Source organism: Lytechinus variegatus, chromosome 6 (genome assembly GCF_018143015.1).
Source record: "Lytechinus variegatus isolate NC3 chromosome 6, Lvar_3.0, whole genome shotgun sequence".
Lineage (NCBI taxonomy): Eukaryota > Metazoa > Echinodermata > Echinoidea > Temnopleuroida > Toxopneustidae > Lytechinus > Lytechinus variegatus.
The window spans coordinates 28,281,251-28,297,681 of NC_054745.1; the positions used below are offsets into that span (position 1 = coordinate 28,281,251).

Here is a 16,431-nt window from a genome sequence, read left to right on the forward strand (position 1 = left end):
GAACACAGTTAATGTATACTGAAAAAGCCCGCAAAATGGCAATGGACAGGGGAGAGGGGGACCTTCCAGCTGTCCATTGCCATTTTGCGGGCTTTTTTAATACATTAACTGTGTTCTATTATCTGTTGAATATAGTGTAAAAATAATGAAATATCATCACCAGATTTGTGTTTTGAGAAGGGCCAAAATTTTAGTCCTCTCACGGCTCTTTATATTTTTTTTCTATACATACGCCATGTTGTGGCCCCTCAAAATATTTGACTCTACGCCTTTGCAAGTTGCACCACTATATACAACTCAACTTACTACATGTATATTGCTGGACGTACTTTCATAAAGCTGTTCGTAAGTTAAGAGCGACTTTAAGAACGACTGGTGATCCTTTTTTATGCCCTAAGTGAAACACCCACCTGGTGGACGTTGGTCTCACAGTCTGTTGAATCAAAGCAAGGTCTGTGGATATTTTGATGATGACGGTGCTCGAATTGGGAAATTCTCGATGCCGTTCCAGGCCTAGAAAAGTATAGGCTTTAGAGAATGTCAATAAAAGGAATGAAGAACAAACACGATATTCCAGTTTTTATCACGATTGGTCTTGTGTCTATTTCTGAAAATAACGTAAGACAGTATAGGCCTAATCAATGACTTGACATATTTTTTTTAAAGTACAGGTGGGCGTCCTTATTTTACATGAACTCTACTCTTTAAAGGAAACAACAACCCAAGAAGAGAAGCAATCTTATTGGAAAGAGTAAAATGAAAGGAAAAATAAAAAAAAAGTTTCATCAAAATCGGTTATGAAATAAGCAAGTTATGGACGTTTAAAAGTCTTGTTCTACTTTCCATGGGGATCCTCAAACTAGCAAACGTGCTTCTGAAAATGGCTGATTTTGTGGAAAACTCTCCATTTGTTTTGTACACAAATTTTCAGATTTTCACCTTTATTTTACATATTTCACATTATCCCCTCCCGACCTTGACATAAGTGGTGTGAATTATATTTTCCCCATGACGTTGTGATCAGCAGTGCGTAGGTAAGATGTAATTTCCAAAAAGAATGCTTCTATTCTTGGGTTTTGGTTTCCTTTGACAACAATATGACACCTATCAATTATCATAGGCGGCGGAAGCGGAGGGGATGGGGCGACAGATCCCCCAAAACATTTGAGGTGGTAACATTTTTTTTTTTGCTTGTCAAATTTTTTACATGTGTCCATCACAAAATTCCAAGTAGACCCCCTAATTTTTTTGGCTTCCGCCGCCAATGTCAATATATTATTAAATGTTTTTGTGAAACATTGTGTCCAATCATGCACTGAAAAAATCCAGTGTTGATTTCACACCAGCCAGGAATCTATAGACCAATTTCACGGCCGGTTTATGTATTTGGCCCTCTATCGGCGACGCCATTGCTGCGGTGGGCAAGTGCGCTAACCGCGATTGGCTCTGTGTACAAATTCAATGAAAGATTACAGATAAGCTCTGATATTGTGTCATTAACTTCATCATAAATCAATAAAATAAAGCATGGACACCTGGGTAGACGATGTAAGACAATGGCCATATCTGACCGATGAAGGTATGATGAATTTTTGCACTTTGGCTACTTTTTCCCCTTAGTTTTGTCAGTAAAAGTGAGTTGATGATGACCAAGAATCGCTGTTGGTTTTCATCAGGGAGCTCACTTCTTGTTGCTAGTAAATTGTGTGAGAGTAGCAGGAGAGTGAACGAAACACAGGGTGAGAGAGAGGATTAGAGAGGGGAGAGGGGGGGATCGAGTATGTGTGAGAGGAGGGGGATAGTGAGAGGGGAATAGTGAGAAAGGGGGGGGTAGTGAGAGAGAGAGAGAGAGAGGGTGGCTAGCGAGAGAGTGTGTGAGAGAGGGAGAGAGAGGGATAGTGTAATACAGAGAAGGGGATAGTGAGAGGGAGAGAGGGATAGTGTGAGAGAGAGAGAGGGACTGATATTTCCATCTAAGCATGATCAAATAAATCCCCCCTCCCTCCCACCCACAAAAAAACACCACCACCACATTTTATGCAGGCCTATATCCAAAAGGAGGGGGCAAGGAGAAAGGAGGAAGGGGAAGAGAGGGCCAGGGCCCTGTTTCATAAAAAATTGTTATGATAGCAACTCCTGCTGGAATGTTAACTACCATGGTAACAGTGAGAATGCCCATTTCATAAAAAAGAATTATGATAGCAACTCTTGAAGGAATGGCAACTTTTATTATAAAAGCCAATCAGGAAGCAGAATTCTCACTTTTGCCATGGTAGCAACTCTTGATGGAATGGCAACTTTTATTATAAAAGCCTATCAGGAAGCAGAATTCTCACTTTTGCCATGGTAGTTACCATTCCAGCAGGAGTTGCTATCATAGCAACTCTTTATGAAACAGGGCCTTGAATGGCTTTTTTGGTGAAAGTTGTCAGTCCTTTCTGTTGATGTTTTTTATCCACTGGCAACGCATTCCTTCATCACGGCCTGGAAACCTATGCAGGGAGTACGGCTTCACACATAAACAGGCTTCATGAGTCCAAGGCGAGTGAATTTCACATTCACTTTGCTTCCAATCCTGAAGCTTTCTCCAATTGTTGTGGCAATTGAACACAGCACAGCTGCGACCTGAACTTCTCCGATTAATGCTCATTGTGAATCTTACAAGAAATCTGCTCAATTGGTCCAAAATAAAAAAAAAATCGAACGAATGTACCAAATACCCTATTGACTTGTGTACTATAAAAGTTGATTCGCCCACCGCAGCATGGCGACCAGTCTGCTGCCCTCTCACGTTGTGAAATTGGTCTATATGTCAACACCTGAGAAGTGTTAAACAACTTACACACAAGTTTCGCTTTGGTCTAACACCAAATAGGTGTTTATACAACACCAATTAGTATTAAAACATCATCGGTTTGATTCCAAACTGGTGTTGTTTCAATACTCCTCTGGTGTGGACATATATAGATTCAGGGCTGGTGTTAAATCAACACCAGAGTTTTTGCAGTGTGCTGATTGTTTGGAAGTCACAGAATCTGGCCAAATATTAAAAAAAAATCTAGATAAAGGCAGAATTAAGGCACCGGCTCACGGTACATGGAGCCATCTTTAACAAATCCGCATTGCTTGACCATACATAGGATCACCCACACCTAATGTATATATATCTATATATATATATATAATATATATATATATATATATATATATATATATATATATATGTATATGTGTGTGTGTGTTTCCCCTTTTTGATAAAATTAAGTTTTTGTTGGGGTGGACTTGTCCTTTAAGTTTTAGTATGTCGATTAGCGATCTTTCCTTGATTTACAATGGTCAATATCACCCGTTCCCAATCTGTTTTTCCTGATCTCAACACCACTTTTCTCTCTCTTTCGTCCCCGGGGGGGGGGGGGGGCATTCAAATATATTGCTGTACACACGCGTGACTAAAAAAAAACGTTTTAAAGGGGTGTTTTTTTCAGTATTAGACCTGTGCCACGCGTGGACTCCTTAAGGGTATAAAAAAAACACCGAGAGTCAAGAAAAAGGTTGGTTTTGAAAGACTGGTCAATGGTCAATCGCGGGGTCAAATGTATTTAGAGTATGTTTTTTCTCCACAAAACTTTTTTTAAGACTAACCAAACGTGTTTAGGGTATGTTTTCCCCCCAAGCTTTTTCCCCCGGGGTCATATTCAGGTGACAACTTGTTTAGGGGCCAAAATGTGTAAATAAAGCCCGCGAAAAAAATTGTTTGGGGGTATTTGCACAAAGAGAAATACTCGTTTATTTAGGGTGTGTTTTGAAATTCCTTGGTCACGCGTGTGTACAGCAATATATTTGACTGCCCCCCCGGGCTTTCGTCCTCTCATCACTCTCCCTCTCAAATTCATTTCTTGTAACTTCTATCCCCCCTTTCTCTCTCCCTCCATCCATTTCTATCTTTCCCTCTCCCTCTCTTCCGCAGCCCCCTCACCTTATCCATCTTCTCATCATTATTTTTCATTTCATTTATTGGTTTCTGCAACAACTTTTCATAAACACATTAACAAAGAAAATACAATAATATTTGTATAACTGACAAGCAAAACAATGAACATAATTGCATTTTCTATTGATATATATCGATTGTTAGGTTGCAGGCAGGGGTTGCCACTATTAGCTAAGCTTGACTGAGTGGCAACTCTAGAAACAATAATTATTATTCATCTAACATATCTTAACGTAAGGGTGCAGGTGCATAATGACAGGGGGGGGGGGTGCTTGGTCCTGATTAAGTATACTTTATTTTGATTCTTGTTTTGGTACTTATGATTAGATAAAGAGAAAGAGCAATTTTAAAATCAACTTTGTGAATATTTATTCAATGATAATGTTTTAATACATTTTTGAAGGGAGAAATGAAACTTAAAAATCTGGCAATGTATTATCATGAAGATAAAGGTTACTTACCACATGAACATCCAGAAGAGATGGAATTTATAGAAAAATAACGAAAGCGTCAAACTATGAACATATTTCGATTTGAAATAAAAACCATCAAATGAAAAAGCCCGGATTCAAAATCACAGGTTGAAGATTGAAAATTTATTACCAATTACGAAATTACAACAATTTGCAATCAGCAAGTTTTTTTTAGCTTTGATGGGTATTGAACAATCATTGTTTAAGCAAATACAAATATCTTTTATGTAATCAATGCATGTTTCACATAAGTCTGATTTCAAATTCTGGATTCAAGTTATGGTCCTTAATATACCCATCTATTTCCGAGGAGTCAAATTTGACTCGGAATTGCGCCAGCAAGGAGTTGAATCTCTTTCGAGTCAAAGTGAGTAGTTTCCGAGTTACTTTGACTCGGCAAGTTGAGTGATTTTTCAGCTGATGCCACATTCTTCCGGGTCAAATTCTTAAAGAATCTTAGTCACTTTAACTCGAAAGAGTCGAATCCCAGCTAGCGTCATTCCGAGTTAAATTTGACTCCGTAAAATTAAAGAGCGTATATCTGGTATGTAGTCGACAGGCTTACAAAAATGCCATAAAGAATAACATGTCAAAATTTCTGAAATTGTTCTATTGTATATATAAATATATACAAGAAGTTTACAATAAATATCATATTATTTAGGATTTTGTTTGATATCATCAAATCAATTCTTTAGAGAAAAACTCCAATTAATGCCACATGCCTGACCATGTATCTCATCAAATTAACATTCCTTTAAAAATTATTTAATGCCAAAATATTTGTTTAAAATATCAGCCACAAGACATCAATCTATTTGTGCTGTTCTTTTTGTTGTGAAAACGATGAAACATACACTGTAAAAACTGCGGTGTTAAAAACTGACACCAATTGGTGTTAATAGAGGACCACACCCTGAGGTGTTAAAATTACACCCTAGAGATTAAACATAACTGCAAAGAGTGTAAATGTAACAACAAAACGTGTTGTAATAACACCTATAGGTGTAAAACTAACACCACCAATTTAACACCGGTGTAAAATAACGGGTGTGGTCCTCTATGTACACCGGTTAACACCACAGTTATTGCTGTGTGGTCTACAAAACCATAATAGTAATATATACATGATATATTCCAACAAAATAAGAAATTTGTTACAAAAATATATAAGAAAATGTACATTCTCTCAAATCAAACCAACGTTCTACACGTACACCAATACAATATTTAAATTGTCTATACAATTACGTTTTTTTTGCTGTATATTGAATATTTACTCATTAAATCGACTTGTTGTACATGAATTAATCAAAATAATAGTCGTTAGAGTTTAAATATTTACACAGCTTTTTGGAGCAAACCTCAAACTTTGCAGAGTTGTGCACGTGACGACGATTCTTGTTACTTATTCATTTTCTTATGATATCAAGAAATTAATTCTCGATTGAATTCTAAATGGTATGAACCTGTGAATAAAATATACAGACATATATTGTACAGGTAAAACATTGCAAACATCATAATGTAACTGAAATAAGCCTAAAAGAAAAATGACAGTATAAAAAAGAGTGCTAAAATACCAACGATTTTCATACTTCAAACATGAACCTAGATATTTCAGAAGTATCGATAAACCTATAACTGAAGTTCAATTTAAAAAATAATAATTTCATTCATCCGATGAATAATGAAATTGAGGTTCATAAACAACTAGTTTAAAAAGTTTAAACAGTTGGTTAAAATTTTTAAACAACAACTTGTTTAAAAAGTTTATACAACTTGTTTCTAAAAGTTTAAACAGCTGTTTAAAAAAGATTAAACAGTTGTTTAAAAGGTTTAAACAGTTGTTTAAAAGTTCAGTTGTTTAAAAAGTTAAAATGGTTGTTTTAAAGGTTAAACGGTAGTTATTAGAGTGACGGGTTTAAACAACAAATTATACCCATTTAAAATACATGCAGCAGTCACAGTGCTCAGCTGAACCAACTCAAAATACAGTAAAAAAAAATGGCACGTAGTTTAAGCCTGTCGCTCTAACAACAAGTTCTTTAAACTTGTTGTAATTGTTTATTTTTTAAAACTAGTTTAAAAAGTTTAAACAGTTGTCTAAAATTTTTAAACAACTTGTTTAAAAAGTTTATACAACTTGTTTTTTAAAGTTTAAACAGTTGTTTAAAAAAAATTAAACAGTTGTTTAAAAGGTTTGAACAGTTGTTTAAAAGTTCAAACAGTTGTTTAAAAAGTTAAAACGGTCGTTAAAAAGGTTAAACGGTAGTTATTAGAGTGACGGGTTTAAACAATGTGCTTAAAATTGATCAGCGTTTTTACAGTATACAAACAATTGATATTCCATTCAAAAGGAAATGATGTGATTGTGTCTTTAGCCATGTTCATATAACAAAAAATTTCAAACTATTCACAAAAAGTCTAAAAAAAACCATCTAATTTTCAAAATAAAGAAATAGACATACCAAAATAGGGTTAATGGTGATAAATAATGAAACACACTAAAACTATATATGTCAATAATCTTATAAAATTGATATTTGCAATGGCAATATCTTTCAAAAAATTATATCAAATGATTTACGCACATTTCAATAATAAACCGCATTCAATAGATTAAAAACACCGCAGTTATGTTATACAGAGAAGTGGAACTGTTATTAATCAAAACTCTCTAAATTCCGTAGAGTGAGAGTCAATCTGATAGATTGTGGTCAGAAACCAATCCAAAATTGGATTTAAAGTTTCAATCGAATAAGAATGAATTATAAATCTATGATTAGACAGAAATCTTCAATCCAAATCTGGATGTAAAAGAAAAAAAAAAGAAAAAACAAACTTTGAATTGGTCCCTGATCGCAATGTAAGGAATTTAGAGAGAAGTGTTTACATAATCATCTTTTAATCTTCATTTCATATCTTTAACCCAGGTTTATCTATAAGAAAGCATATTCTTTTTATAAATATACACCATAATAGTTGCTGTTGTTGTTTTTATTGTTATAACAGTCTCTCGCTAGTTGCATCATCTATGCTCACAACTACAGCGTTAATTGCCCGGGGTAAATTGAATGAGTTTCACGGGCAGTTGCATGCCAAATCGCGGTGCATTGACGGTACTACGTTGGTTGTTGTATTTTATTGCATGCTCGGCCGAGAGAGGGCGTAGTTTCAAATTGAAGATCACGCACCCGGTGGATCAGTTAGCAGAAAAGTTTGAAGAATTTTTGTGTGTATGTGTGTGTTTACGCCTGCATGGAAATGAATAAGATGTATAAGAAGAAGGAAGGAAGAAGAAAAGAAGAATAGGAAGAGGAAATGAGGGGATGATTGAGAAGAATTGAAAGAGAAAGAGAGAGAAAAAAGGATAAAATATAATCATTATTCATAAATTTCAAAGATATATTGTACATAAAATAACACGCATATGACTCAGACACATAATAACAAACAACTTCCCTCCGCCAAAAAAAATTTGCCAAAAGGAAAACAATGGGAATAAATCAAGTAAAGGTTAAAAAAACCCTGTACATATAAGTTTGGTGTATAACAACTGTAGGAGATTATGCATTTACCTATAAAACCAAAACATTACAAACTACACATGACATGAAAACCACAACCAAACCCGACAAAAAGTGAAGTTTTCTGAACAGGAGGTGGTCATGAATATTATGAGAATGAGTTAAAATATGTTACAGATTGAATTAAGGATTATTGGTTTCAGAAAAAAATTCATGCCCCGAGTCCCTTTCATTCGTCATATAATCTGAATCTCTATGTTGTGTATATGGTCTGGTGTTAAATGGTCTTCCATTCTGTGGTGATAATAAACAGACTAAAAGACAATAGTGGATTTTAAAAAGTCTGTTTATTACATCACCACAGAATGGCAGATCATTTAAAGGAAAAGTCCACCCCTGAAAAATGTTGATTTGAATTAATAGAGAAAAATCAAATAAGCATAATGCTGAAGATTTCATAAAAAAATCGGATGTAAAATAAGAAAGTTATGACATTTTAAAGTTTTGCTTAAATTTTAACAAAACAGATGTGCATAAGTCGGTGATAGAGAGTCAATGATGTCCCTTACTCACTATTTCAATTTCAATACAATTTGTTTTTGTTTGATGGAAGTGAAATAAATAAAATTGAAAAAAATTGAATTTCCCTTTTTTATTGTTTAAATCATAAAATGAAAGTTTCAATTTTTACAAATTTGACAAGAACTTGAGGACCAACTTGACTGAACTATATGTTCAGGGCGAAATAAAACTTTGTTTCACAGGACAATGAAGAGAAAATTATAATATTTCATATTTCATATAATAAAATACAAAAAAATAGTGAGTGATGTCATCAGTTCCCTCATTTGCATAGCAACAAGGATCTGCATATAACTGTTTTGCAAAAATGAGCGAAAATTAAAAATGTCATAACTTTCTTATTTTACATCCGATTTTGATGAAAATTTCAGTTGTGCTTATTGGATTTTTCTATATTTATTCAAATCAACATTTTTCTGGGATGGACTTGACCTGTAACGAAAACCTTATGCCTAGACTACCTATTCTCATTTAGCATTGCAGAGACTTTTTTTAACAAGCAACAAGCTTGCTGGTTGGTGCATTTGTAGGCTCGACTTTTCAATGAAGAGGAACCTATTTCAAAAGGAATAAATGCGAACCAGGTTAAGCATGTGAGAGGGAGAGAGAAAGAGAAAGAGAGAGTCTGAGAGTGATGATAGAGAAGAGGAAGGGGGGGGGCAAGAGAGGGGGAGGGGAAGGGGTTGATACACAGCAAAAACTGTGGTGTTAACCGGTGTACATAGAGGACCACACCAGTTGTTTTACACCGGTGTTAAATTGTGGTGTGTTTTACACCCATAGGTGTTATTGCAACACCTTTAGTTGTTATATTTACACTCGTTGGTGTTATGTTCAATCTCTAGGGTGTAGTTTTAACACCTCAGGGTGAGGTCCTCTATTAACACCAATTGGTGTCAGTTTTAACACCACAGTTTTTACAGTGTACAAGGGAGGAGGAGGGGTTGATATATGAGAGGAAAAGAAGAGGGAGGGAGGGAGAGAGGGAGAAAGAAGAGAGAGAAAGAAGGATGCAAAAAGAAGGGGGTGGGAGACACAAGCAATGGAGGGGGGGGGGGGAGATACAGATCAAGAGTATGATACATAGAGAGAAATGGATGATAAAAGAGAAAGGAGGGGGATACGAACAGGGGGCAGGGCGAGGGAAGAAAGCAATAAAATTTTTTTTTTACTTCTAAGTACACTTAAAATACCTGCACCCACCCACTAGCACTCACTCGCAATTTTTTTGTTAACTTTATCATATCTCTCCCCGCTAAATATCTAACCTTTCATACTTTCTATTTCGTGACATTTATCGAAAATATCGGTTCCCATGTAGCCGTCCCTCATGGCTACTATTATTTCAAGCAGTTACCTGCTTATTATAGCTGGCCCCTGCATTTCTACCAAACTTAATATGCTTCATTTATGTAGTTTCCAGTCTTAAATATTATTTATCTTTTCGACTGTCACGCAAAAATGTACTCATTTATGTCATTGTTATTGTATCAAGTTTTTTCCTTTGTTATTGATTTATGCATAAAATGCAGAAACTCCTGCAAAAAAATAAATAAAGAGAAAGGGGGGGGGGGGTGGGATAGCGCATAGGTATGAAAGAGGAGGGTGCAGGTGACTAGGGGGATCAATAGAGAACGGGACAGATGGAGGTGGGGTTAAACTGTAAAAACTGTGGTGTTAAAACTGACACCAATTGGTGTTAATAGAGAACCACATCCTGAGGTGTTAAAATAACACCCTAGAGATTAAACTTAACACCAAAGAGTGTAAATGTAACAACCATAGGTGTTGTAATAACATCTATAGGTGTAAAACTAACACCACCGATTTAACACAGGTGTAAAATAACTAGTGTGGTCCTCTATGTACACCGGTTAACACCACAGTTTTTGCTGTGTAAAGTAGCACTCAAATCTCGAGGAAACTTCTCCAACTTTCCTGGTATACGTATAAGCAAGCTTTAATCTTTTAATGAAATAGAAAAGAAAGTACCGTATAGGCCCTAACATATAGTTTGAGAAAATTATTGCATTTTTTTAACGTTTACAAGGTCAGTGTGCCATCATCATTAATCAGTTAATAATCACTAACTTACCCAGCTCTAAGTAACATGTGGATGTTGTTGTTTCTTTAGTGTTTGTTAAACCCCTGGTTGTCCATTGCGTATTGTTCACCGGCTGGGGGTGCCTATGTGAGTGAAAATTAATCATCAAAATTTATTTCTTGTGTTTTGTAAACTCGTAATAATTGCTGTTTTATGAATCCCAACAAATAAAATTGACAAATCATACTGATACAATTTGTATCAAAAACATAATTTTGCTTAATTGATATTTAACAGAAATTTGACGTCCTTTTCATGTTACTTGAATGATAGTAATTTTTGTTACTTTTAATAATTTGAGTATTATTGTTATTATTATTATTCATTATTATTATTATCATTATCAGTTTATTTCTATCATTATCATTATTATTATTATTGCTATTCTTGTTATCATTATTGTTATTATTTTTATAATTATTGTAGTTGTTGTTATTATCATTATTATCATAATTTGGGATCATATTAGTTTCGATATCATATTGTTAATTGGCGAGAAGTGAATATAAACAGAACTAGGCTTGAGTTATGCAACTGACTGAATTGGTTATAAGGAAAGTAAAAAAATCTTGCCCTGAAACGGGGAGGGGAGGAGTGGAAGGGGTGGGGTGGTTTTGTTTGAGTCTTTTCACTATGTATTATGGATTTAAGCTTGTATGTTCGGGAATGTTCACGACTTGAAAAAGAGCAAATCAAGCTATTCATGACTCTGTTACTTTAAGAGGCAGTTTGTATCAACGCGTCTTTTCAAGTAGGTCTACTTCATTCACATAACTATAAAGTTGTATCGTGGAGCTAACTAACTAATGGTTGTATATGGGGCGGGGGGGGGGGGCAATGAAAGATGATACAAATCAGACAGGCCCTAATATGATTTGTGAAGCGACAAAGCTGAGTGCTAATATGGGTTCGAAATTGTTAGACACAATGATATTTCTACAATGTTATTGAATATGCAAAGTAGTTTAGAATCTGCATTATCGTGAATGAGATGAAATTATGTGTCACAAATGTTAGCAATGGAACACAATACAGGGGGTAATAAAATGTAGATATGTTTTTCAAAACACCATTATATATACATGCTGGGTTACATGTATTAAGTTTGGTTACGTCTGGTCAAATCACCCAAATTGAGATTAATATCGAGAAATCAATTTTCAAAAAACATAACACAAAAAAGATATAGCTGATTATGTGAGTGCAAAAGTGCAATGCATGTCAAGTAACAGTGTATACAGCACGGACGAGCATTGTATTGATCAACTTTGTTCTTTAACGATGTCATTTTTATATGCGATTGTTTAAAATTCTGTTTTGAAAGAGCGGACATGAAATACGAGATTTTCAAAACAAGCAGTTGTTATGGAATTGTATTCAGCATCGAAAGAAAGATGCCCCCTTTGCAATTATTCTTGTTTTTTCTATTTCGGAAAAGTGTTTTTGATAGTGAGAAATGAGAGTAGTTCCATCAAAATGTTTATTGGTTTACCAACTGGATATATCTCAATAAATAAAGTAAAATGCTGAAAATTTGATCAAAATCGGATAACAAGTAACAAGGTTATTGAATTTTAAAGATTTACATTATTCCGGTGAAACAGCTCTAGGCATGTCTTCATGAATATTCATTAGGTGGGCTGATGATGTCATATCCCCACTTATTCTTTTGTATTTTATTACAATAATAAAGGATGACGATGTGCATATTACTGTTTTCACAAACTTTACAGAATTTAAAATTCAATAACTTTGTTATTTGTTTTCATTTTTTGAGAAAAATTTCAGCATTTTGCTTTGTGAATTTTACTCTATTTATTAACATATATCCAGCCTGGACCATCCCTTTAATTACTGAAATTATGACAAGTTGTCAAATCTAATGTTGGAGTTCAATTGGCTCAGAAGGACGGACGTGTGAATGCTACTATGGAAAATATTTCGGATGAAACAAATTTTGTCATGCAGAATTGATTGAAACATTAATCACGTCCTTTCATAAAAAAAATATCTCGTATCATAATTACGTGAAGTAAGCCGGTTTTTACAGTCATGTTGCTAATAACCAACACTGAGAAACGTTACTGTTTAAAACATGCAAACACAAGTAGGTAAAAAATGCAAATTTATACCCCAAAACACACACACCCCTGGACCACGGGGGCGTTCACACTATCAGTGTTAGCCCATTAATGCAGGTTAAAACGCACAATGCACTTCATACTGGAGATATTAAAGGTCAAGTCCACCCCAGGCAAATGCTGATTTGAATAAATAGAGAAAAATCAAACTAGCCTAGTGCTGAAAATTTCATCAAATTCGGATGTAAAATAAGAAAGTTATGACATTTTAAAGTTTTGCTTATTTTTCACAAAACAGTGATCTGCACAACTAGTTGAGTCAGTCGATCGTGTCCATCACTCACTATTTCTTATTATACAATATTTCATTTTTTGATAGATTTGAAAATAAGGACCAACTTGACTGAACCATCTAGTATTAAACAATGCTAATACCACATGTTCAGGGAGGAATTAATCATTGTATCACTTGACAATTAGGAGAAAATTAGAATATTTTATATTTCATATAATAAAATACAAAAGAAATAATGAGTGGATGACGTCATAGTCTCCTCATTTGCATACCAGCCAGGATGTGCATAACACTGTTTTGTGAAATTAAGCTAAACTTTAAAATGTTATAAATCTCTTATTTTACATCCGATTTTGATGAAATTTTCAGGATGTGCATAACACTGTTTTGTGAAATTAAGCTAAACTTTAAAATGTTATAAATCTCTTATTTTACATCCGATTTTGATGAAATTTTCAGTGTTGTGCTTGTTGGATTTTTCTCTTTTTATTCAAATCAACTTCTTGTTGGGGTGGACATGTCGTTTTAAACAAGTTAGTGTTACACCTATTCTTCTTACCTGTCCGTCTGAGATGGGGAAACAAGCTACTATGCAGCCAACAATAGTCGTCAGCATGCCAAGTGTGCCAAGCAAGAGAATAGCGATCAGATTTACGAGCTGTAGGAAAAGAGATATAGAAACAAAGAGATTGGTTAGGAAGGATGAATTAATGTAAATCAATTTAAATCCAAGAGACTTCCCCAAGCTGAACTTCAGGAGCAATACTATATTACCTTTCAAAATATTGTTTCAACATAACATAATTCTACAAGTTACCACCACTTTGAGAAATAACAAAAAAGGGGTTGAAATTTCTGCAGATTTAGGGTCTGATATTCTTCATACGAACTATGATGCTTAAAAAAACCTATCACAATTTGATAACTACAGTCGATATTGCTTTCACCTCTTTTTCTCCTAAATAATTAGAAATTGGAAAGATGGTAGAGAGCATGTGCGGAAATCCGGGGGGGGGGGGGGGGGGGGGGGCGGAGGGGGACAGGGGGATGATAACTTTTTTTTTGGCTAGTCAAATTTATTTTGGTCAATTACCTGACATTTGGGGTGATAAACTTTTTTTTTTTTTGGGGGGGGCTGCTGTCAATTTTTCCAGTCCCGCTTCCCGCCCCTGGTAGAGAGGATGGAGAGAAAGAAAGAGAGAGTGGGAGGGGGGGGGGGGGGTGGAGGGATATACCTCTGTGCTGCCCTCAAGTGTTGAGATATCTACATTCCTCAGAAAGTCAATGTGAGCCCAAAGAGTGACTCCTACTACAGCACCAGAGATGAGGAATGCCAACAGATTGGTGAAGATCGCTGAAAATGTATCCTGGAAGAAAAAAAGAGGGTTAAAAAATTTAAGCGTAAACTGAATTTTATAATCTCTTCGACTTCTTATGGCACTTTTTCTGGGCAACATTGGTGGATCTGTCAAAATCCGAATTTCCTCTCTTTTCTCTCTTTTTCTCCTCCGCCTCTTCTATTTCTTCTTCTTCTCCTACTTTTCTTCCTCATCATCTTCTTCTTCTTCCTCCTCTTCTTCATTTTCATCTTTTCCTACTTCTCCTCCTTGGCTCCTCCTCCTTCTTCTTCCTCTTTTCGTTTTCATCTTTTCTACTTCTCCTCCTCCTCCTCTTCCTCATCTTCGCCTTTTCCCCTTTCCCGCTCTTCCTCTTTCTCATCCTCCTTCCCCAACTCCACTTCTTTTTAAAATATTCATCACCACAATTATCATAACCATCATCATAATGATCGTCGTCATCCTAATCATCATCCCGGCCATCATCATCATCCATCATAATCATCATCATCACCATCATAATCATCATCATCATCATCATCATCACCATCATCTTCATTGTCATCCTTATCAACATCATCACCGTCATCATCATCATAAATCATCATCACCATCCTCATCATCTATTATCATCATCATCATCATCACCACCACCACCATCATCATCATTGTCATCCTTATCATCACCATCACCACCATCATCATCATAAATCATCATCATCATCAAAATCATCATCATCAACAGCATCATCATCATCAAATTCATCATCAACATCATCAAAATCATCATCATCATCATCAAAATCATCATCAAAATCATTATCATCATCCCCATCATTCACCACCATCACAACCATTACCGTCATATTCCTCCTCCCATTGTTCTTACTTACCCACATGGAATCTGTTGCGAATCTGTTGTTAGGATGACCAAGTGTGACGTTCCTCAGGGCAAGACAGACAAGCTGTTCATTATGATAAAGAAAACAAAGGAAATCACAAAGAGGCGCGAACTTAAAAGGGATAAAAGGTAACTTAAATTACAAAATTGATAAAGAAGATACAGAACTCATGTTTCTAACATTTTGATCCTTGTTTCATGTTGATTTGAATAAAAAAAAAGTGTCCCGATATTGCTCAGATGACAAATACACTGTAGAGTTGTTAATTTTTTTTAAGCGTGTCGTTTAAGCTAGGGTTACACCAAAACCGAATACTCCCGAATAAATTCAGACCGATTCTGCCCGAAAACTGCCTGATTCAGATGGTTTCGAATGTTCCCGAATCCCTCCCGAATTTTCTCGCATTCGCGGAGAACAGAATACTCTCGAAACCACCAGAATATGTGTATTCGGATGACTTCACAGCTGATTCGCTTTCGGTGTATCCCTAGTTTAAAGCATTCACGCTAATAACTATTTGTTTACACTTTTAAACAAGTGTTAAAAACTTTTTAAAGTGTATGATGGTATCACGGGAACGTTTCATTAATATTTTCATCCGACAAGTTGTAAGATCTGACATCTTTCCATGATTTTGATTGGCTGAGAGGCACTGTTCCTATGGTAACTGTCGGATAAATTGGGACTTGTCGGATAAAACGTCCGACAAGTCCTTTCATGAAACGTCCGCCAGGGGCCCGTTGCATAAAACTTTTTACCTGAGAAAACTCTGGTAAAAACTGGAAACTAAGGTTAGTCTGATTTCTGCCATTGACTTTAACACAGGGCAAAAACTCTGGTAAAAACAACCTGAGTTTTCTCAGGTAAAAAGTTTTATGCAACGGGCCCCTGGAGTACTCAACTTACCAAGATTCCTCCCCATAGTGTTGCCGCCCTCTGCGTTGCAAGACCGTACACTGTTGATCCAACGTAGCTCAGCCCATTGACGTAATAAACCCCGATGAGGGACAGTAAAAACCCGATCCCAACGAGAAATATTCCCATCTGGAAGTAAGTCCGCCTTTTCGTTTCAGCATACATGATGTCGTTATGTTCTGTTATTTACCTGCATCATAAGAAAAATTGGAACATTGTAA

At 35.5% G+C, this 16,431-nt stretch overlaps 1 protein-coding gene across 2 annotated transcripts in view; it reads right to left on the reverse strand.

Annotated features, from left to right (window-relative positions):
* Positions 1 to 7,324: 7,324 nt before the first annotated feature.
* The window catches only part of LOC121417318, a 28,479-nt gene continuing 19,372 nt past the window's right edge, over positions 7,325 to 16,431 (reverse strand). The window contains exons 2-7 of one of the 2 annotated variants that reach the window (XM_041610977.1): positions 16,202 to 16,400; positions 15,287 to 15,358; positions 14,292 to 14,423; positions 13,616 to 13,714; positions 10,672 to 10,763; positions 7,325 to 7,721 (exon numbers count right to left, since the gene is read on the reverse strand). In XM_041610977.1, coding sequence (XP_041466911.1) covers positions 10,707 to 10,763; positions 13,616 to 13,714; positions 14,292 to 14,423; positions 15,287 to 15,358; positions 16,202 to 16,375 — 534 coding nt within the window. In that variant the 5' untranslated portion in view covers positions 16,376 to 16,400 and the 3' untranslated portion in view covers positions 7,325 to 7,721; positions 10,672 to 10,706. The remainder of the gene's footprint in view (positions 7,722 to 10,671; positions 10,764 to 13,615; positions 13,715 to 14,291; positions 14,424 to 15,286; positions 15,359 to 16,201; positions 16,401 to 16,431) is intronic. The other variant, XM_041610978.1, reaches the window with a different exon arrangement.